This window comes from Sturnira hondurensis, unplaced genomic scaffold, assembly GCF_014824575.4.
Source record: "Sturnira hondurensis isolate 20B ecotype Veracruz unplaced genomic scaffold, ASM1482457v3 Scaffold0020119, whole genome shotgun sequence".
Classification (NCBI taxonomy): Eukaryota; Metazoa; Chordata; class Mammalia; order Chiroptera; family Phyllostomidae; genus Sturnira; species Sturnira hondurensis.
In genome coordinates this window covers 6,223,463-6,242,590 of record NW_028092750.1, presented here as the reverse complement: position 1 = coordinate 6,242,590, position 19,128 = coordinate 6,223,463, and the positions used below count along the sequence as shown (strand labels likewise).

The 19,128-nt window shown below is 49.3% G+C and overlaps 1 protein-coding gene across 9 annotated transcripts in view; it reads right to left on the bottom strand.

Annotated features, from left to right (window-relative positions):
* EPS15L1 (epidermal growth factor receptor pathway substrate 15 like 1) overlaps nucleotides 1-16,388 on the bottom strand; it is a 97,129-nt gene extending 80,741 nt beyond the window's left edge. For 2 of the 9 annotated variants that reach the window (XM_037029000.1, XM_037029001.1), the window contains exon 1: nucleotides 16,319-16,388. In XM_037029000.1, coding sequence (XP_036884895.1) covers nucleotides 16,319-16,351 — 33 coding nt within the window. In that variant the 5' untranslated portion in view covers nucleotides 16,352-16,388. Of the gene's footprint in view, nucleotides 1-10,129; nucleotides 10,228-16,318 lie in introns of those variants that run through there. The other 7 variants (XM_037028996.1, XM_037028997.1, XM_037029002.1 and 4 more) reach the window with 5 other exon arrangements.
* Nucleotides 16,389-19,128: the final 2,740 nt, after the last annotated feature.

Genomic DNA, 19,128 nt, shown 5'->3' with positions numbered 1-19,128 from the left:
GCATGGGGTCAAACGCAGCCACACAGAAGGCTGGTGGATGGCACTGGAAGGGCTGGGTGATCAGGAGCTCCCAGGACCTTGCCCGGGCAACCTAGGCAGAGCAGGGAGCAGATTCCAGTACTTTCTTCTGAAAATGCTGCTTAAGATCAAAAGTGGCCAAGGCCTGCTCACAGCCCTCCCTGGACATGGCTATTCCAGGTGTCTCAGAGAACAGCCTTGCTCCATTCTGTCTTTCCTTCCTCCACACAATGGATGCACCCTGAACAAGGCCCTAGAGAGACACACAGGGCCAATGGCTCAGTAGTAAGGGCAGATACACAGCAGTACACCCACTACTCACAGTGCTCCCATCCTTCCCCAAGTATGCCCTGAACCTTCCCAAAATTCCTTTCCTACATCAGCCACCCCAGGGTTCCAATGTCTCTGCTCTCTTCTGATCCCTGACCCAACATTACACCATCACTTAAGAGAGCGCACTGCCAGGATTCAGGTGCCAGGATTCAGGCCACTAGACAGTGTTGTGCCGAAGACTCCCAGGCTCCCCCAAGCCAGGTCAGGTCAGCTTGCTACCTCCCCCGACTTTCCTCTGTGGATGGCATCCTCAGCTTCCCAATGCTCTTCTATAGAGCCTGGGGATCCTCTCCATCCAGGCACCTAGCTAGGCTCCCAGATTCCCAGGTAAGCAAGCCAGTCCCTGCTGCCACAGAGTGGAGCATCATGGTCTGGTCAGGGAACACACACACACACACACACACACACACACACACAGAAGAGCAAAGGCAATGGTAGACAGGGAGAGGAATGGAGCTTTGTCCTGCTAGGGAGGTGAGGGAGGGATTAGACAGAGCAGCGAGGCCTGGCTCTCTCCAACCCTCTCCTCACTCTACACACCTTGGCCCAGCCCCAACCTCCCAAGTAGACCCCACCTTCCTCACCCACGTCCCTCTCCATTCTACTGGCATTCAGTCACTCCCTTGCTCTAAAAGACATTCCATGGTTTCTGCTCTGAAGGAGCAGAAATCCTGACCTTCAAGCTAGCCCTCAATGTGCCCCACAGTTATCTTCTGCCCCGAGGAGCAAATTCCACTCCCCACACATGTTCACCCATACACTCACACACACAGCTCTCGATCCCTACCTTCCTTCCCACTACTGAACATACTATGCACTTTTCCGCCCTTGTTTTGGCACAAATTATTCCCTTTGCCTGGGGGTAGGAGGGGCCCTGCCTGCTGAAAGCGAATCACCTTCCAGCCTCCCAGCTCTAAGAAGCCTCCTGAATTCCCCCCAGTGGAAACAAGTCTCTCTCCCCCACACACCTAGAGTCTGGAACTTGCAAAAGGGACTATAATGACTGCCTCTCCCTATATTTTCAATTCCTGGGGGTGGGAGGTTTCACATTTTTTTCCACCCTGTGCCCTGCAGGGCCCAGATGCAGCCTTTGGTAGGTGTTTGTTCATGGAGTGGGTGAGGTTCAGGTGAAGCCCCAGGAGGGAGGGTGAGAGGAGCGCAGAGCGGTCAGGGCCCAGGGAGACACGACCCCACCACTCAGCAGACGAGCGTAAACAGTTCACAAAGCCTCACTGAGCCTCGGTTTCTCCATCTGTAAAGTGGGGATACAGTAGTCCCTCTTATCTGCAGTTTCACTTTCTGTGGTTTCAGTTACCTGCCGTCAACCGTGGTCCAAAAATACTACATGGAAAATTCCAGAAATAAGCAATTCATATGTTTTAAGTTTTGTGCCATTTTAAGTGGCCTGAGGTCTCACTCATACTGCCCCTGCTCTGTCCCACCCGGGACATGAATCACTGCTTATTCAGCGCCTCCAAGCTGTACCTGCTACCTCCCATTTGTCACTCAGCCGTCTCAGTTACCAAACAGTCATGGTACCGCAGTGCCTGAGGTCAGGTCACCCACACTTTACTTAGCAATGGCCCCAAAGCGCAAGAGTAAATTCCACTCTTGCAATTTGATGCCTGCAATTTGGATGTACCAAAGAGAAGACTCAAAGTGCTTCAAGAGAAAAAGTGAGGGGCCTCTCCTTCCTGGAGAGCAATGACGGAGGGGGCCTCTCCTCGCCTTTCTTCCTGGAGGGGCCTCTCCTCGCCTTTCTTCCCTCTCAGGAGTGTATCTCCTAAACTCTAAGGGACCCCACGAGACCTGCAACCAGGGGAGCAATGACGTTAGCTCGTCCCGGGCTAGCCCCCAGAGCCTGTCTCCAAGGCCCCCTTTTCTCTGACTTTTCAGTGAGCTGACAGCAGTGCCCCCCTCAGCTCTCTCCTATTGCTTCTTCTATCCTGAGCCTTTCCTTGCTTCACTGTTCTCAACTTTAATAAACATACTTTCACAATAAAAAAGCTGCCGTGGCTGGTGTGGCTCAGTGGACTGAGTGCCAGCCTGTGAACCCAAAGGTTGCCAGATCGATTCCCAGTCTGGGCACATGCCTGGGTTGAGCCAGGTCCCATGTTGGGGGCGTGTGAGAGGCAACCAATTGATGTTTCTCTCAAACACTGATGTTTCTCTCCCTCTTTTTCTCCCTCCCTCCCCCTCTCCCTAAAAATAAATAAAATCTTTAAAAAATAAAAATAAAAAAAGAAAGAGAGAAGAGGTGTGTATGTATTGAAAAGAAACACAGTGAACATAGGGTCTGCTACCATGCAGTTTCAGGAATTCACTGGAGGTCTTGGAACTATCCTTCAGGGATTCAAGGGAAATAATGTAACACTGTGCCACCCTGAGGATTACCATAAACATCAAATTAGACTACCAAGCAAAGCACGCTCTACAATGGGAAGCCATTATACATCTATTATTACAGTGCTATACATCTATTATTATAATATTACTATTGAGACAGAGGAGCATTCTTTATTTACAAAGAACCAAGGGGGTGGAGAGGGGGTGTAGCAGGACAAAGCTATTAATTAGGACTGCGCTGCAGGTGTCAAATTATAGTCCTTGCGCCTGCTACACAAACGATCTTTGTCGAACAATGAAATACTGCACCAAACAGTGAATACGCTACAGTACATGTTGTACTCGTTATTTTCTCTCAACTAGTTGGCTGAGCTGTGCTCAACACCCAAGACAGAACAGTCTGTCACCAGTTCTCAGTTGCCAACTTTTAGAAACATATAATCTCACATATAGTAGGTTAAGTACATACCTATAAAAACCACTTACCCATATTTTTCACACCGTAAGACACACCTAGGTTTTAGAGGAGAAAAATAGGAAAAAAATTTGAAGCAAAAAATGTGGTAAAATATTTAATAACATAAATAACATAATATTTCACCAATGTAAATGTAAACAGAACTCAACAGTAGCATTTACAACCATTATTCCTCCCAAATGGGAGTGGGGGAGAGGTGTGTCTTACAGTACGAAAAATACGGTAGGTAGTTGTAAATTAAAGGATATTTTCTAGTCCTGGCTGGGTAGCTCAATTGGTTAGAGCGTCATCCTGATATACCAAAGTTACGAGTTCAATCCCCAGTAAGGGGACCTACAAGAATCAACCACTGACTTCCGCCAAGATGGAGGCATAGGTGGAAACACTGTGCCTTCTCCCACAACCAAGTTTGAATACAACTAAGGTTTGGAGAACAAAGACACAGCCAAAGGACAGAAAATTGAATTATACGGAAGTCCGACAACATCTAACCATGCAACGGGGACAGTAAGAGGGGCGGAGCCAGCAGGGAGAGGGTCAGGCAGGACAGATCCGCCGACCTAGGCGCGCAGGCAACCTGGAACCAGTTGGGGTGCGGGGCAGACTGACGGCGGTCGCACATTCGAGCACAGTGAGACGGACCACGCAGGCCCCAGGGGGTGAGGGCTGACGGCGGTGGCACACTCGCATGCAATGGGATGAAACGCGTGGGCCCAGGTGACGGTGGCAGCTGCGGCACCGGTGGGGGCCACAGCGGCAGGGGGCAGATGGGACACCATTGTTCCTCTTTGACCCCGCCCCCACATACAACATCACAACCCAGCGACTTAGTTGCCCTGCTCTAGTGAACACCTTAGGGCTCCGATCCTGCTACGTAACAGGCATGAACAGCCCAAAAGATGGCGCAAGAAGAACTCAAAGTCCCAGAGCCAATAACTTTCAGTGACCGAGAAATTGCCAGCCTCTCAGAAGCACAATTCAAGACACTGTTTATCAGGATGCTAACAGAACTGGTTGATTATAGTCATAAATTAGAGGAACATATGAAGGCTAAACTAATTGAAATGAAGGGAGATGTCCAGGAAACCAATAGCGATGGAAAGGAAACTGGGACTCAAATCAATGGAATGGACCAGAAGGAAGAACAAAACATCCCACCAGAAAAGAATGAACAAATGAGAATTCAAAAAAATGAGGAGAGGCTTAGGAACCTCCAGGACATCTTTAAACGTTCCAACACCCGGATTATAGAGGTACCAGAAGGGGGAAAGAAACAGCCACGAGTGGAAAACTTATTTGAACAAATAATAAAGGAGAACTTCCCCAGTCTGGCAAAGGAAATAGACTTCCAGGAAATCCAGGAAGCTCAGAGAGTCCCAAAGAAGTTGGACCCAAGAAGGAACACACCAAGGCACATCATAATTACATTAGCCAAGACTAAAATGAAGGAGAGAATCCTAGAAGCAGCAAGAGATAAGGGGACAGTCACCTACAAAGGAGTACCCATCAGACTGTCAGCGGATTTCTCAAAAGAGACCTTACAGGCAAGAAGGGGCTGGAAAGAAGTATTCCAAGTCATGAAATCCAAAGACCTACAGCCAAGATTGCTTTATCCAGCAAAACTTTCATTTAGAATGGAAGGACAGATAAAGTGCTTCTCAGATAAGGTCAAGTTCAAGGAGTTCATCATCACCAAGCCCTTATTATATGAAATGCTAAAGGGACTTATCTAAGAAAAAGAAGATGAAAAATATGAACAGAGAAAGGACAGCAAACTCACAGTTATTAACAACCACACCGAAAACAAAAGCAAACCAGGAGGACAGCTAGATCGGGAGTGGAACCACAGAAATGGAGATCACATGGAGGGTTAGCAACAGGGGAGTGGGAGGGGGAGAAGGGGGGAGAAGGCACAGAAAATAGCATAGAGGGTAGGTAGAAAATAGATAGGGGGAGGGCAAGAATAGTGGGGGAAATATAGAATCTAAAGAACTTGAGACACGTGGTTATAAACTAAGGGGGGGAGAATGGTGGGGGAGGGAGTGTGGGGGTTGAGGGGAATGAAGGGGGGAATAGAACAACTGTAATGGTATAATCAATAAAATATATTTTAAAAAAAGAATCAACCATTGAATGCATAAATAACGGAACAACAAATCAATGGTTCTCTGTAGCTCTCTCTCCCTCCCTCTCTCTCTCTTTGAAGAAAAACAATTAAAAATTTCCTTTAAGGATATTTTCGCCTTGACTGGTGTGGCTCAGTTGGTTGGGCGTCATCCTGCAAAGCAAAACGTCACAGGTTCAAATTCTGGTCAGGGCACATGCCTAGGTGGCGGGTTCAGTCCCCGGCTAACGTATGCAGGAAAGGCAGCTGATCGATTATTTCTCTCACACGTGGATGTTTCACTCCCTCTTTCTCCCTCCTTCTCCTCTCTCTGAGAATAAATCAACTTTTTTCAAAAAATGCATATTTTCTAGTGGCTAAAAGTCAACCAAAAAAATTAAATCCTCAAAGTCAAATGCCAACACTAACAGTGTGGCCTGAAAGGAAATGCTCATTGCCCAGCTGGTGTGTGAGGATGTCGGCTGAGCTCCTCTGGCATCTTCTTCTCTGCGGAGAAAGTGTCCGAAGATGCCACAGCACTGAGGAAGTTCTCATCTCTACCTGGGAAAACACCAACGGGAGGAATGTTCACAGTAACACATGCCTGGGTCTGTGGGGTTCCGGGACCCCCTCCACAAACTGTGCCCTTTCCAGGGCGGGGGGGGGAAAGGAGAGGGCTAGCCCACCCTCACAACTTTAGTCCTGGTTAAGTTCTCAACATGAGGGCTTCATCGTCAACAGTTTTTGTCTTGCTTAATCTTTTCCCTTTACAAAAGTGTTTCTTTTTCCACTGGAAAACGTAAAATTGAAAAGCACATCCTATGCAGATTAAGAAAAGCCAATTTTCTATTGATCCATATAAAAATCGACAGGCACTATCATTACTGTCACTACTAAATTACTAGCAGAAAGAGAACCTCTTTTCTTACCCTCCCAGAGCAGAAGTGAAGAGACAAAGGGAGCCCCAGAGGGAGGAGTAGGGGCTTGGCCCCAGGACACTGGGTGGTCCCTAGGGGAGTGGGCCTGGGCAAGCAGAACCCTATGCTGTGCCTGTTTCTTCAAGGAATAAGTACGACTTCCCCACAGATCAACTGCCATCAAAGGCAGCCAGAGAGACAGACTGCTCCTCCCACCCCACCCCGCACTACTATCACCTGCCTGCTTCAGGGGCTGGGGGACACTGCAGGAACAAAGCTGCCCCTGACCTCCCCAGGAGCCCATGGTGTGGCATCTGCCTCCCCAGGAGGCCTGGAACCAGTCATTTTACCTCTACACTTTCTTAGCTGCCTTGTTCGGAAACAGGCACAGGGATGATGACAGCAACACCCAGAGATGTCAATGATGAAAACACACAAACTGGGTATCCCACAACACTTCCTTACTTCCTTCAAGACCTGTGCCCTGAATCTCTCCCAACACTGTTCTAGGGGACACCGGGTTACCAGAGTCAGAGAAGGGGGCTCCTAATAGGCAGAGAAGGTTGTACAGATTGGTGGGGAGGTCTGAAAGGCTGCACATGTCTACCTCCGCTGGTCCTGCAGGGAGATGCAGGACCCTCTCCCTCCTTTTCTGTATCTCCAGCCCAGAGGAGGGATTCCTCGCACCTCTGCAAGCTGAAGGAGTATGCCACGCAGTGTCTGTGCCTATCAGAGAGGAGCCCATCTGAAGGAAGGGACTCAGTTCTGTCCATCTCAGTCAGGTGGTAGGTGCTCAGTAAACCAAATGTGATGGTCTCCCCTCAGAAGCTGGGCTGCTTCTCAACTGCACCTGAATGGGGGGATCTCACCCAGCATAGAAGGCCTGTTGCAGGTGGTGGGTCTTTTTTTAAAGGTTTTATTTATTTATCTTTAGAAAGAGGAGAAGGGAAGGAGAAAGAAAGAGAGAGAAAAACTGATGTGTGAGAGATACATTGATTGGTTGCCTCTCACACACTCCCAAGTGGGGATCTGGCCCACAACTCAGGCTTGTGCGCTGCCTGGGAATCAAACCTGTGACCTTCCAGTTCACAGGCCAGCATTCGATCCACTGAGCCCCACCAGCCGGGGCATCAAGGTGGTGGGTCTTGTCTCAACTAACAGTCACCCACCTGGCACCACCCACCTGACAGGCTTATCTTATCCTGCTGGCTACATACACACACCAGCCTCTTTCTCCTGTTTCTTCCCCCACTTAGAGCACCCCTGGCCAAACAGCCATCTTACGTATTCCTTCCATCTCCAGCCCCCTCTGCTCCTCCAGAAACCACCTCAGGCCAGGTCGCTCTTTACCACTTCATGCCCATACCACAGCAAACTCCAGGCATTCCCTGCATAAGCTGTCAATTGCAACAAGTCACTTCACTCCTCAAGAACCTGCCATAGCTCCTCCCTTTGGAGGAGGACCTTTGTGGACCTAATGTGGACCTTTCTACCATTCAGCCATTCATTCAACAAATTAGTACGAAGTACCTGGGGTACAAGTATGAATTAAGACAAACAGAGCCCCTGCCTTTGTGGACCCAATCTAGGTGGTGGGGGAGAGAGACCATTGATCAAATGATCCCTAAATAAATTACAAACTGGTATTTATAAAAGCACAGGGCACCCGCACTGGTAGTGACAGAAAGGCTGGGCCAGTCTGTCAGGGAAGGCTTCACCTGAGGAACTGAGGTGCCAGCCGAGATATGAAGAGGAGTGGGGATTAACCCAGAGATGAAAGGGGAAAGAACATCCTAAAGAGAGGCAACAAATAACATGTGCAGAGGCCCTGAGGCAAGAGGGAGTGTCAACTATGCGAGCAACTGAAAGAAGGGCCAAGGGGCCACAGCAGAGTGAACAGGGAGGGCAGATCTCAGGGCTGCGGAGTACAGGTGGGCCACACACTGGCCAGGGCACAGGCCTGATCCAGCGCACAGACAGGGTCAGCCAGGTTTCCTGGCACCACATCTCCTTGCTTCCCACCAGTGTGCACAAGAGGAGAAGTGACTTTTTATCAACCAATCTGAAATATAATCAATAAATCAATTCTGCTGGCAAGACTATAAGAACCCCACCCAGCAGGCAGAGCTGAAAAGAAATCAGGAGATAGCTGTTTTCGGTCATCTGTGCCTCTACTTTTCTCCAATGGCTTGTGGCACCAAGAGCTGGCACTACCATGGTGGGCACAGCACTACCGTACACAGGAGTAGCCTTTGGCAGGTCTCCCTCCCCAGGTCTATCATCATCAGCCACTCTCTGGGCAAGCAGACACAACCAGTCCGTTTTGTCTCAGGCCAATTTGTAGGCCAGACACAGACTCCCGTGTCTCATTTACCAAAATGCTTTATTCTAAGTCATCCTAATTAAAAGAGGGACGTGGACCCCAGAGCCCCAGCCCTGGGCTTGCATCCGGCCCTCAGAGCTGGAATTCTGACTTTCTGGCTTCTGCTAATTCTGCTTTGCCTCTACCTGCTACTCCTCCCTCCCTCCTCAGCATCCCTACAGCTCAGTCCAAATGCCCCTTCTCCCCCATGTAACATCTCCAATACACCCAAGTGGAAGCAAGTTATCCACCCCTCCCCTAGTTCAGACCACCCAGGGCCTGACCCTCCTTGTGCATCAGCCTTGAAGCACTGAACACCCATTCTGGCAGGCAAACCACCTGATCCTTCGTAGAGTCAATGAAGAAATTTTCCCATTTCCCCCTCCACACTCCAATGAGATCAGATTAAAACAATAAAATAAAAATTTAAACAAGTGACCTTCTCTCCACCAGACTCCACAGTATATAGCGAATAGGTAGAACAACCAGGGTTTCCATTTTTTCTCTTTTATTGATTCCAGAGAGAGGGGAAGGAAGGGAGAAATAGACGGGGAGAAACATTGATGTGAGAAACATCCATCAGTTGCCTCTTACACACGCCCCGACTGGGAACTGAACCCACAACCCAGCATGTGCCCTGACCAGGAATCAAACCGGCAACCCTTCGGTTTGCAGGACAATGCCCAACCAACTGGGTCACACAAGCCAGGGCCGCATAACCAGTGTTTAAAAACAAATGAGATCTGCCCTGGCTGGTGTGGCTCAGTGGATTGGGTGCCACGCTGTGAAAAAAAAGGTTACTAGTTTGATACCCAGTCAAGGCACATGCCTGGGTTGCAGGCCAGGCCTGGAGTTGAGGGCAGGCATGAGGAAGGCAACCCATTGATGTATCTCTCATACATCAATGTTTCTATCCCCCTCTTTCTCCTCCTTTCCCCTCTATAAATAAACAAACAAAATCTTTATAAAAATTAAAATGAGAGCTCACTCTGTTGTAAGGCTTAGCAGCTTAAAAAAATTTGTTTTTCAAAAACAAGAAACTACAGCCCTGGCCTAGTGGCTAAGTTGGTTGGCACAACACCCCAATATGCCAGGATTGCAGGTTCAGTCCCTGTCAGGGCACATACAGGAGACAGCCAGTGGATGCACAGATAAGTGGAGCAACAAATTGATATTTCTCTCTCCCCCCCCTTCCCCCTCCCTCTCTGTCTCTCTCACTCTCTTATCAGTAAATAAAAATTTAAAACAATAAAACAAAACAGGAAGCTACAGTGCAATGCAGAGCCCAGTCCTGGGTCAGAAGAGCCATGTGAGCAGAGCTTGCTGGATGTGACCTTTCGCAAGTGCCATAATGCCTACTGGCCTAGGTTTACCCTTTATAAAGTGAGGATAGACTGACCAGAGGGACCAGGGGGATAAACTGAGTAATCCAAAACACTTTCTCTTGCTTTTTTTTTTTGCTCAGTCCTTGGCACCTTCGTGGTGAGGCCTTCCTGGACCTCACACATGGGGTCTCACTTCACAGTTCTCACAGCACTATCCCACTGCCATGGGACAGCCTCGGTACACACCTGCTTATCTCCTTTTGTCTGTGCCTTCCTCCTTAGAATCTCAGCTCCACTGGGCAGCGCCATCTTCAGATTCACCTCTATATCCCACTGCCCATAAAGCACCCGACAAAGAGAATATGCCCAGTAAATACTTGCTGAAAGAAGGGCATGACACACAAATAAACACATCGACAGCATATCCATCCCCCTGCAGGATCCTGACACTCTGAAGCTGTGAGGCAGATATATAAAACCGAGTTATTCCCAATTTGCAGGTAAGGAAACTGAGGTGCAAGAAATATTGCATCACTAACGGCACTGAAAGAATATCTGGGGACCCTAACACTAAAATACAGGCATCCTGCTCTGGCTGGTGTGGCTCAGTGGATTGAGGGCCTACCTGTGAACCGAAAGGTCACTGGTTTGATTCCCAGTCAGGGCACACACCTGAGTTGCGGGCCAGGTCCCTGGTGGAGGTATTCGAGAGGCAGCCAACTCATGTTTCTCTCTCACACTGATGTTTCTCTCCCTCCCTTTCCCTCTATCTGAAAATAAAGAAATAAAATCTTTAAAAATAAAGAAATAAAATGCAGGCACCCTGAAGAGACCTCAAATGCTAACAGGGCTTAGAGCCTTCTTCAAGGAAGAACATGTACAGAGTGGATGCTGGCTAGTCAGGTCAGGTCAAGGTGGGGAGAACCGGAGGGCACCTCCAGGAGTGGGGCTGATGAGGTGCCTCTCACCTGAGTGGTGGTGGTGGTCTGCCTCTCAGCACAGTAATGTGGCACAGCCTGAGGCCCCGGGGAGTGGGCATTTAGCTCTAGGGCACCCTCTGATCCAAGACAGTCACTCCACTTCCCAGATCAGCTAATTGGGGTTAAGACAGAGGCATGGGAAAGTGCTTTCAAGTTCAAAACTGGGGCAGAGGGATGAAACTAAGATGTTCTTGCTTGATCTGGAGCTACTTAGTTAACAAAAAAAAAACAGATGAATGCAGGTCAATCAGATAGAGAAAGCCAAGGAATTCTGCATCTTAAAGCAAGGAATTCTGCATCTTAAAGCAAACTCTACTGTCGAACCTGGCTCTCTGCCCACCAATTTACGCCGCATCACCACTAGCATTCTAGTAAGAGAGAAACTAGCAATTATTTTATAGAAAAAAACAAGGGACAAAAGGACAGACAAGTGTCCCAAGCGATCAGCATTCATTCCAGACACACTGGCTGGGTGTTGTCTGGGCGGGGTGCCCAGCAGGCTCCCTGGAAGAGTGGAAAGAGCAGGATTCTTCAGGCAGATGGATGTGGGTCAACACCAGCTCTGCATCCACCAGCTATGGGACTTCAGCAAGTTACTGCAATCTCTGTGGGTCTGTTTCCTATTTGCAAAATGGGAAAGGAAGCAGATGACAGAGGAGGGAGGACCCCAGTGGCCTGGAGAGGGTGGGTAGGAGGAGTGGAACTCCTTGGGCAGAGGGAAGACTCTCCTTACCAGTGAGCCCAATGCTTTCCTCCAGTTACCACGTGCTTTCTAGGTCCAGGAGCCACTCAAGGGACCCACAGAATGGACAGGAAGGAGAGCTCTCATTCGGGTGGGGCTGAGAGAAGATACCACCCAAGAAGACACCACCCAAGCTGAGCAGGTAGGATGTAGCAGGAGGTCACAGCATGAGGTTCCAGTAACAGAGCCATAGGGTTGGGGGAAGCACTGAGATGAGCAAGGGGTCTGCATGGAGATGATGGAAGAGGGGGAGAGCAAGCCCACAGGGTGAGGTGAAGCGGGAGCAGGGAGCATGGGGATGCCAGGCCAGAAGCAATTGAGCTGGACATACTGGGAGGAGGGGAATGAGAGCTGCTAGAGGTTTCTGGAGTAGGCAGGGGGTTGAGGATCCATTTTAGAAGATGAACCCTGCAGTGATGTGGGATGAACTAAGAGGGAGAGGCTCAGCAGGAAGTGGAAAAGCCCTAGCTCATGAACTTGTGGGCGTGGTAAGGAGGCAGCCAGTTCCAAAGTCCAGCAGACTGGCAGAAGCAAAGGAGAAATTGGAGGTCAGACCCCAGAAGATGGGGGGAGGCAGGTTTAGAGTGTGGTATATGAACACACCTGAGACCACACCAAAGATGGAGCACAGAAAGGATGCAGAAAGGATGCAGAAAGGATGCAGGCAGAGAAGGGTGACATTTGGGGGCAGAAGAGAGTGTGTGAAGGCCAATGGGTAGACTACAGTGACAAGTGTTTCAAGGAGGACCAGCCCCAACAACAGCCACCAGAGTTAAGGATGGCAAAGTCGCTGGTAATCTGTGAGAACATATGGTACAAAGGGGTAACACAGGTGTGTTTCCAGGGTGGGTGAGGTGAAGAAAGCTATGCAGAGACAAATGCAAATCAATGAGATGCTGATGAAGTGGGGGAAAGCCTCTCCGAAAGAAGAACTACAGATGCTTCAAACTAACAAGATTAATATTCAGGGTACAGGGAAAGAGATGTCATAAACATACCAGAAGTAGGGAACAGACCAGGAAAGCTGCTGAGAGGCAATGCTGGGGCCAGTCGAAACCACCCCCCACTCTCCCTGCTCCTCTACAAAACCACTAGCTAAGCCACCTTACTCATCTTCAATTGGCCACTCATGCATGGTCCAAGTGTGTCTTATACCTCAATCCAACCAGATCACAGGCTCCTATGCCAGGGGGTTCCCCACTGGCCCAACCAGAAATTATCCTGGAATCACATCCATCCTTCCCCTGTAATTATCTATTAACCACGTGATCCCCTCAGCCAGAATGAAGTGCCTGAAAGGGCTGTGCCTCACACCTGGGTTGACAGGAACACCTGCCCGGTGCAGCGCTTAAGTACAGGTATAGAGCAATGACAACATAAGTACCCAAAGGAAGAAAACCTGGCCATGTCTTCATTCAACAAACACACAGAGAAAGCAATAGGAAAAAGCACACAAGTCAGTGACCCAAACTTGTAAGACGTCAGAGAATCCAGGCTGTCAGTCTCTTACAAATCCTTGTTCAGTTCTGCTCCCACCCCCAGCACCTATGCTACACACAGTGAAGAAAAGCCACATGTGAATAGTGCCGGGCAGTGCAGGTAGCTGGTCCCTACTTCATGGCCACTTGTTGTAAGTAGATACCGCTGCCCCAAGCAGTATGTCTTCCTCACACCACCCCTCGGCATCGGTCGCCATCCACAGGTGTCTGTGGGTCTGTTTGCTGTCTCCCCCGTAGACTGGGCACCCAATAACAGCAGGCACAGGCTTCTTGATCCCATGCCCCTGAATTCATGCCCAGGACCCAGGATCAAGAGATAGGTGATCAGCAGAGACCTCTGGAAAAAATGACATCTGAACTGCCACCTGAAAAAGGGAAAGGAGCCAGGCACTGGAAGATCAAGGGAAGAAGCAGGGAAGAGCACTTCAAGGAGAAGGAACTATCTATGGAGACACCCTGAGGAAAGAGGAACAGAAAAGCAACAAGTATGAGGTAAGACTGCAGAGTGGGTGCCAGAGACAGCAGGCGAGACAGGCTAGCAGACACCAGCAGGGCTCCCTGGGGAGAAACTGGGATTTTTATTCTAAAAGGTACTAAGCAGGTGAATCATATGATCTGATTGACCTGACTCAGGTTTTCATACCTTACCTCACAGCAGCAAGTCACTGCCTTCCTCTAAAGCTAATCCTTCCTCAGTTAAATAAGAATCCCCTCTTTGTTGTGCTGGTAACTGCCAACATGTTAGAAAGCCCTAAATAAACTCTAAAGCACTCTGTCTTGACCGCATCACTTAGTTGATTGGAGCGTTGTCCTGTACACCTAAAAGCCGCCAGTTTGATTCCCGGTCAGGGCACACATGGGGCATGCACTTGAGGAAACCAATCGGTGTTTACCTCTCACATCGATCAATGTTTCTCTCTTTCCCTTCCTCTCTAAAATCAATGGAAACATACTCTGGTTTCCCTTCAGATTGTATAAATCTCTCGCCTTTTATTTTTTATTTTTTTTAAAGATTTTATTTACTTATTTATCTTTAGAGAGGAAGGAAAGGAGAGGAGAGAAATAGAGAAATATCAATGTATGGTTGCCTCTAGTGAGTCCCCTGCTGGGAACTGGCCTGCAACCCAGGCATGTACCCTGACTGGGAATTGAACCGCGATCGTGTGGTTCGCAGGCCCACGCTCAATCCACTGAGCTACACCAGCCAGGGGAATCTTTCGCCTTTTAAAATCAATGGAACATTCTCGGGTGAGGACTAAAAAATAAACAAAAACACTCAATAAACAGCTATCGTCTGTTTAAATTAAAGCTAGTGGCAAAATTTGATAGGAAATTTTAAAAGATTCCTCTCAAAAAAATAGAAGGGCTTTGTCCTGACCAGGGTGGTTCAGTTGATTGAGGGTTGTCCCGCAAAAGTAAAGGTCTACGGTGTGATTCCTGGTCAAGGCACCTGCCTGGGTTGCAGGTTCAGTCCCGTCAGGACACATTGCTAGAGGTGACCAATGGATGTTTCTCTCCCTCTCTTTCTCCCTCTTTTCCCCTGTCTTTAAAGGTAAATAAAACCTGCCCTGTGTGTCTCAGCAAATTGAGCGCTGGCCTGAGAACCAAAGGGCTGCTGGTTAGATTCCCAGTCAGGGCACATGCCTGGGTCTCACGCCAGCCCCCAGTGGGGGCGTACAACAAGCAACCACACATTGATGGAAACTCCCTCTCTGTTTCTCTCCCTTTCCCCTCGCTAAAAATAAATTAAATCTTTAAAAAATAAAATATTTTTTAAAAAAGAAGAAATACCTTATTAAATGAACCTAAGTAAGTTTCAACCCTGACACCCCAAATTGTAGCAACTGACTATTAATAATAATACCCAACATCTGCAGGGCACTCAGTTTACAGAGCACTTTCATATCTGTTACAAGAACTTATTAGCAACAGCTAGTCTTTAATGCTTTCAATGTAATGACAGTTACAAATTGGCTAGTTCTTGCGAGACTTAGCAGTTATGCATGTCTCTCCCCTTGGATCAACTGACCACTCATGTCAACCTGCCTATCAGCTCTCCTAGGGCTTGGCATTCTTACTGCTGTGGTCTCTATTCCCATAAATCCAAATCTGCCAGAGAATTAAATGATGATAATTATAGTATCACTAAACGCTTCTGATGTGCCAGGCACTGTTCTAAGGGCTTTACATACTTAATCTTCACATTATCTGAATATTCTTTCCTATTTTCCAAATGAGGTGACTGAAGCATGGAGAGGCTAAGAGCTTCATCTAAGGACACTCTGAGGAGTAAGTGCTGGAGCCAAGATTTGAATACAAGATGATGTGACCCTGTGTCCTCACTCTTAATTCTTAGCTAATTCTTGCAAAATGCTTATAATACGGTGGTATTACAGCAAATAGAACACAGATATTCAGTAAATAAAGAGAGCTGTTATTAGCAAGATACAGGTAGTTTCTAGTTCTAACGACAGTGTCACCTCCAGGACAGCAGCGACCTTGTCTGTCTGGGTGACTGCTGAGCTCCCAGCACCCGGCCCAACGCATATCGGCCATAAGAATAAATGAATGAATGTCCCTCCCAGAAAGCACAGCTACTTACGCATGGCTTTTCCCCCCACAGTTACTGCCCCTTAGAAAGAGCATCAGGAGAACACGAGGACACAGAAAGACGCCCGGACACCTGAGATTCCCCCTTACACAGCTCTGGTGTGGTAGAAGCAGCTCCCAAGGTAAGGAGAGATGAGTCCAGGATCCCGATACTGGCAGGTCCTAGCTCCGGGTCGGCTCTGCCCTCTACCCCGTGAGGGACACACTGTCCGCCCGGATCTGGGAGTGGGCAGGAGACAAAGACTCGCGGGGCCGCCGCACCGGCATAGATGCTCGCTTTCCTCGCCCACCTCCCCGGAAGGGAATCCGAAGGTGCCTCGCCCGGTCTGAGAGCTGTGACGGAGAACTGACGGGCCCGGGCCCCAAACCCTGCAGATACGTGCCGTGGCCTCGCCTGGTAGCCCCACGCCAAGGGTCGCTGGGGCGCGGGAGGCCCCGAGCTGGCCTGTCATCTTCACAACAGCCCGCCCCCTCGCGCGTTCTCCGCCAGGGTCCCTCAGCGCGTGCCGCCGCCTCTCAGCAAGATGCCCCCACCCCTCGGCCTACCCGTAGAGTCCACCTCGCGCCCCGGCGCCGCGCCCCCGCCAGTCCGCCCAGCCAGTACCTGCTGAGAAAGCGGGAGGAGCGGTGCCGCCATCTTCCCACGGACTCGGGCTCCGAGCGCCGGGGGTCGGGGGTGGAACCGCGCGTGCGTCCTGGTGAGAAGAGGAGGTGCGCGCGCAGCCGGGCCGGGAGTGGGCGGGGTCGAAGCAGGGCTGCGCACGCGTAGCCCTACCTACAGCGGGGCAGAGTCCAGGGCGGGGTCACGCGCGCCTGGCCCAGGCTGAGAGGGGGCGGGACCTAGGAACCCAAACCCAGTGTACACCCTTCCTCTCCAGCTCCCAGACGCTACCTGACTTTGCCTGGCTTCATTACTCCTGGTCCTTGACGGTGCCGGGCCCTGTGCTAGGGATTGCGTTCGACCGCCCGTGTGCCTAGCAAATGGATTGTGGGGGTCCGTTGCCCACCCTGCAGAGGGTCGAGACCCTCGCCCTGCCCGTCATATGCCGTATCCTGAGAGACCTATTTGTATTTGAATCTTGGTCTGCCGCTTTAGGGCTTTGGCTAAACTGGGTTGCGACACAATCTGTGCTGCAGCAGCACCCACATCGCATTGGGTCAGTTCCCAGCCTCCACTTTCCAGCTCCATGACTTTGGCAAGTCACTTTGGCCTCTAGGCTCCTTTTCTGAAAGAGAATGGTAATATGTGATTGGTGTCTTTCCATTTTTATGCCTTGCACTGTGCCCAGCACGGAACAGGCACCTGATGTTTGCTGAAGGACCATTCCTGTAGGGGCATTTATTTAGACACTGATAAAATTTCTGAGATAATCTAAATTAAATTACAGCAGGCTGGAGAGAGAAACAAATAAACAGGCTGTTAACAGCTGGGGGCCAGCTAACATGCCTGGCCCGGCTTACATGCCTAAGCGTATGTTGGAACTTTGGGGTAGCTATTTCTGCAATTATCTAAAAGAACAGCCAAGGTGACTTCCTACCCCAGGAGCCTCTCCTTCTTATTCACACATGAACTTGCCCTGCTTGCCCACTACTAGCTACCTCCCTATTCCACCTATCCCAAAATGAGCTTGCCTCACCTTCTCCCATCTCCTTTATCTATAGCCAACATAAATTTTTCAAAACAACTTACATTTTCTCCCACCACTTGATGTGTAAAAAATGCTTACCCAACCCAGGATGGTGGCTATGTTGGCTTTTTCGCCTGTTGCTGCTGTTGGTGGCTTAGACTCCATGCCCCAGGACCTATTTTCTTGCTATCAATGGCCCATTAAACCCTTTCTTTTAAAAAGACTTTCATCCTTGGAAATTAAAAGTCTTGTTTAACAACACTTTTCACCTTTCATTGGCTATGGATATCCACTTATCTGTGGTAGGTTTCCACTAACAGGATGAGAGGAAGGAAGGGCCAACCAGGTAGCTGACCAAAGTGCTCAGCTTTCTTCAGGACAGGTTGCCCTCCACTCTCACCTGGTCCCATGATGGTGCCTGGCCACTGTTTCTCAGGCAGGCAAGCTAGAAGGTCATGTGACCTCAAGGGTGGGGCACAGCTTCCTGTCCACCCACTCCATTCTGGAGTCTCAAGAACCACCGCTCCAGTGTCTTCAGTGACTTGGTGTACCTCATGCCACTCAGATAAGTATAGTGTGCTTTGTGACTCATTCAACAACCATTTACCCATCAAATGCTCCTTATGCCCCTTGAGGACCCCTAGGCTCAGGCAGGTACTCCGACGTCGGACCAGGGAGACACAAGTTCTGTCCACCTTAACAGCCTAGACTGGAGGTCTGGCCCAGGATCTGCATCAGAACCACCCTGAAGGCTTGTTAAACACAGACTGGATTTCTGATTCTGATGTACAGATATGGGTAGAGACTGAGATTTTTTGCACTTACAACAAATCTCCAGGAGATGCTGAAATGGCTGGTCCCAGACCCCCATTATGAAAACCACTGGTCCAAATGAGGGAAAAAAGACATCAATCAGGTGATCACATAAGGAAATAGACCACTATAAACAGTGACAGGATGGGTTCCACAGAGCCCTCCAAAGGTGTGACACTTGAAAGTAGAGCATGCATTAGGTGACAGCAGTTGGAGTGGGGACCATGGCAGGCAGTGGGAGCTGAGGGACTAGGAAGCACAGTAAGACTGAGGCTTAGACTGAGGCTGGAGCTCAGAGAGCAAAACAGTCTCAAGACAAGGCCAGATCACATATGGCCTTATGGGACACCCCTGTTTGAAGAGCAATGAATTAAGGCCATATGTGATGTGGCCTCATCTCAAGAGTGCCTTGCTCTCTGAACTCTGAGTTCTCAGTCTCACTGTGCTCCTTTGTCCCTGTGCAAAGAGCAATGGGAGCCTGCCAAAGGGTCTTAAACATGGTCAGATCTGTTTTCTAGAACAGTGATTCTGGATGCAGTGGGCAAAGTGGACTGAGAGGAGAGGGATGGAAACAAGTGGGCCATCTGGAAAGATGTAGCAGTGGTCCAGGTGGGGAGGATGGAGATTTTTAGCTACCTTGAGTACTTTATCAGGTCCATCTTCCCTGAGGAAAAGAGAAGTCATTCAAGATATTTCAAAGAGAGGACATTTGACATAGGAGATTGAGTGCAAAACTATTGGGAAAAAAGAAGGGGTGTGTGAGGTTACTGAGAGGTTTTCTTAGGCTCTGCCGAGAAAGAAATACCAATCAGCCATAAAGTAGGCAATAAAGAGCTTTATAGGGGTTTGGGTGCCTGGGTGAGGTTCCCCTGGTCTGCAGAGTCAAGCCGGGGGAAATCGCACCCAAGCAGGGAATGTTGTGGGGTTTTATTTTCGTTGGCTCCCCGTGGGAGCTGGGGATTGGTGCCCTCTG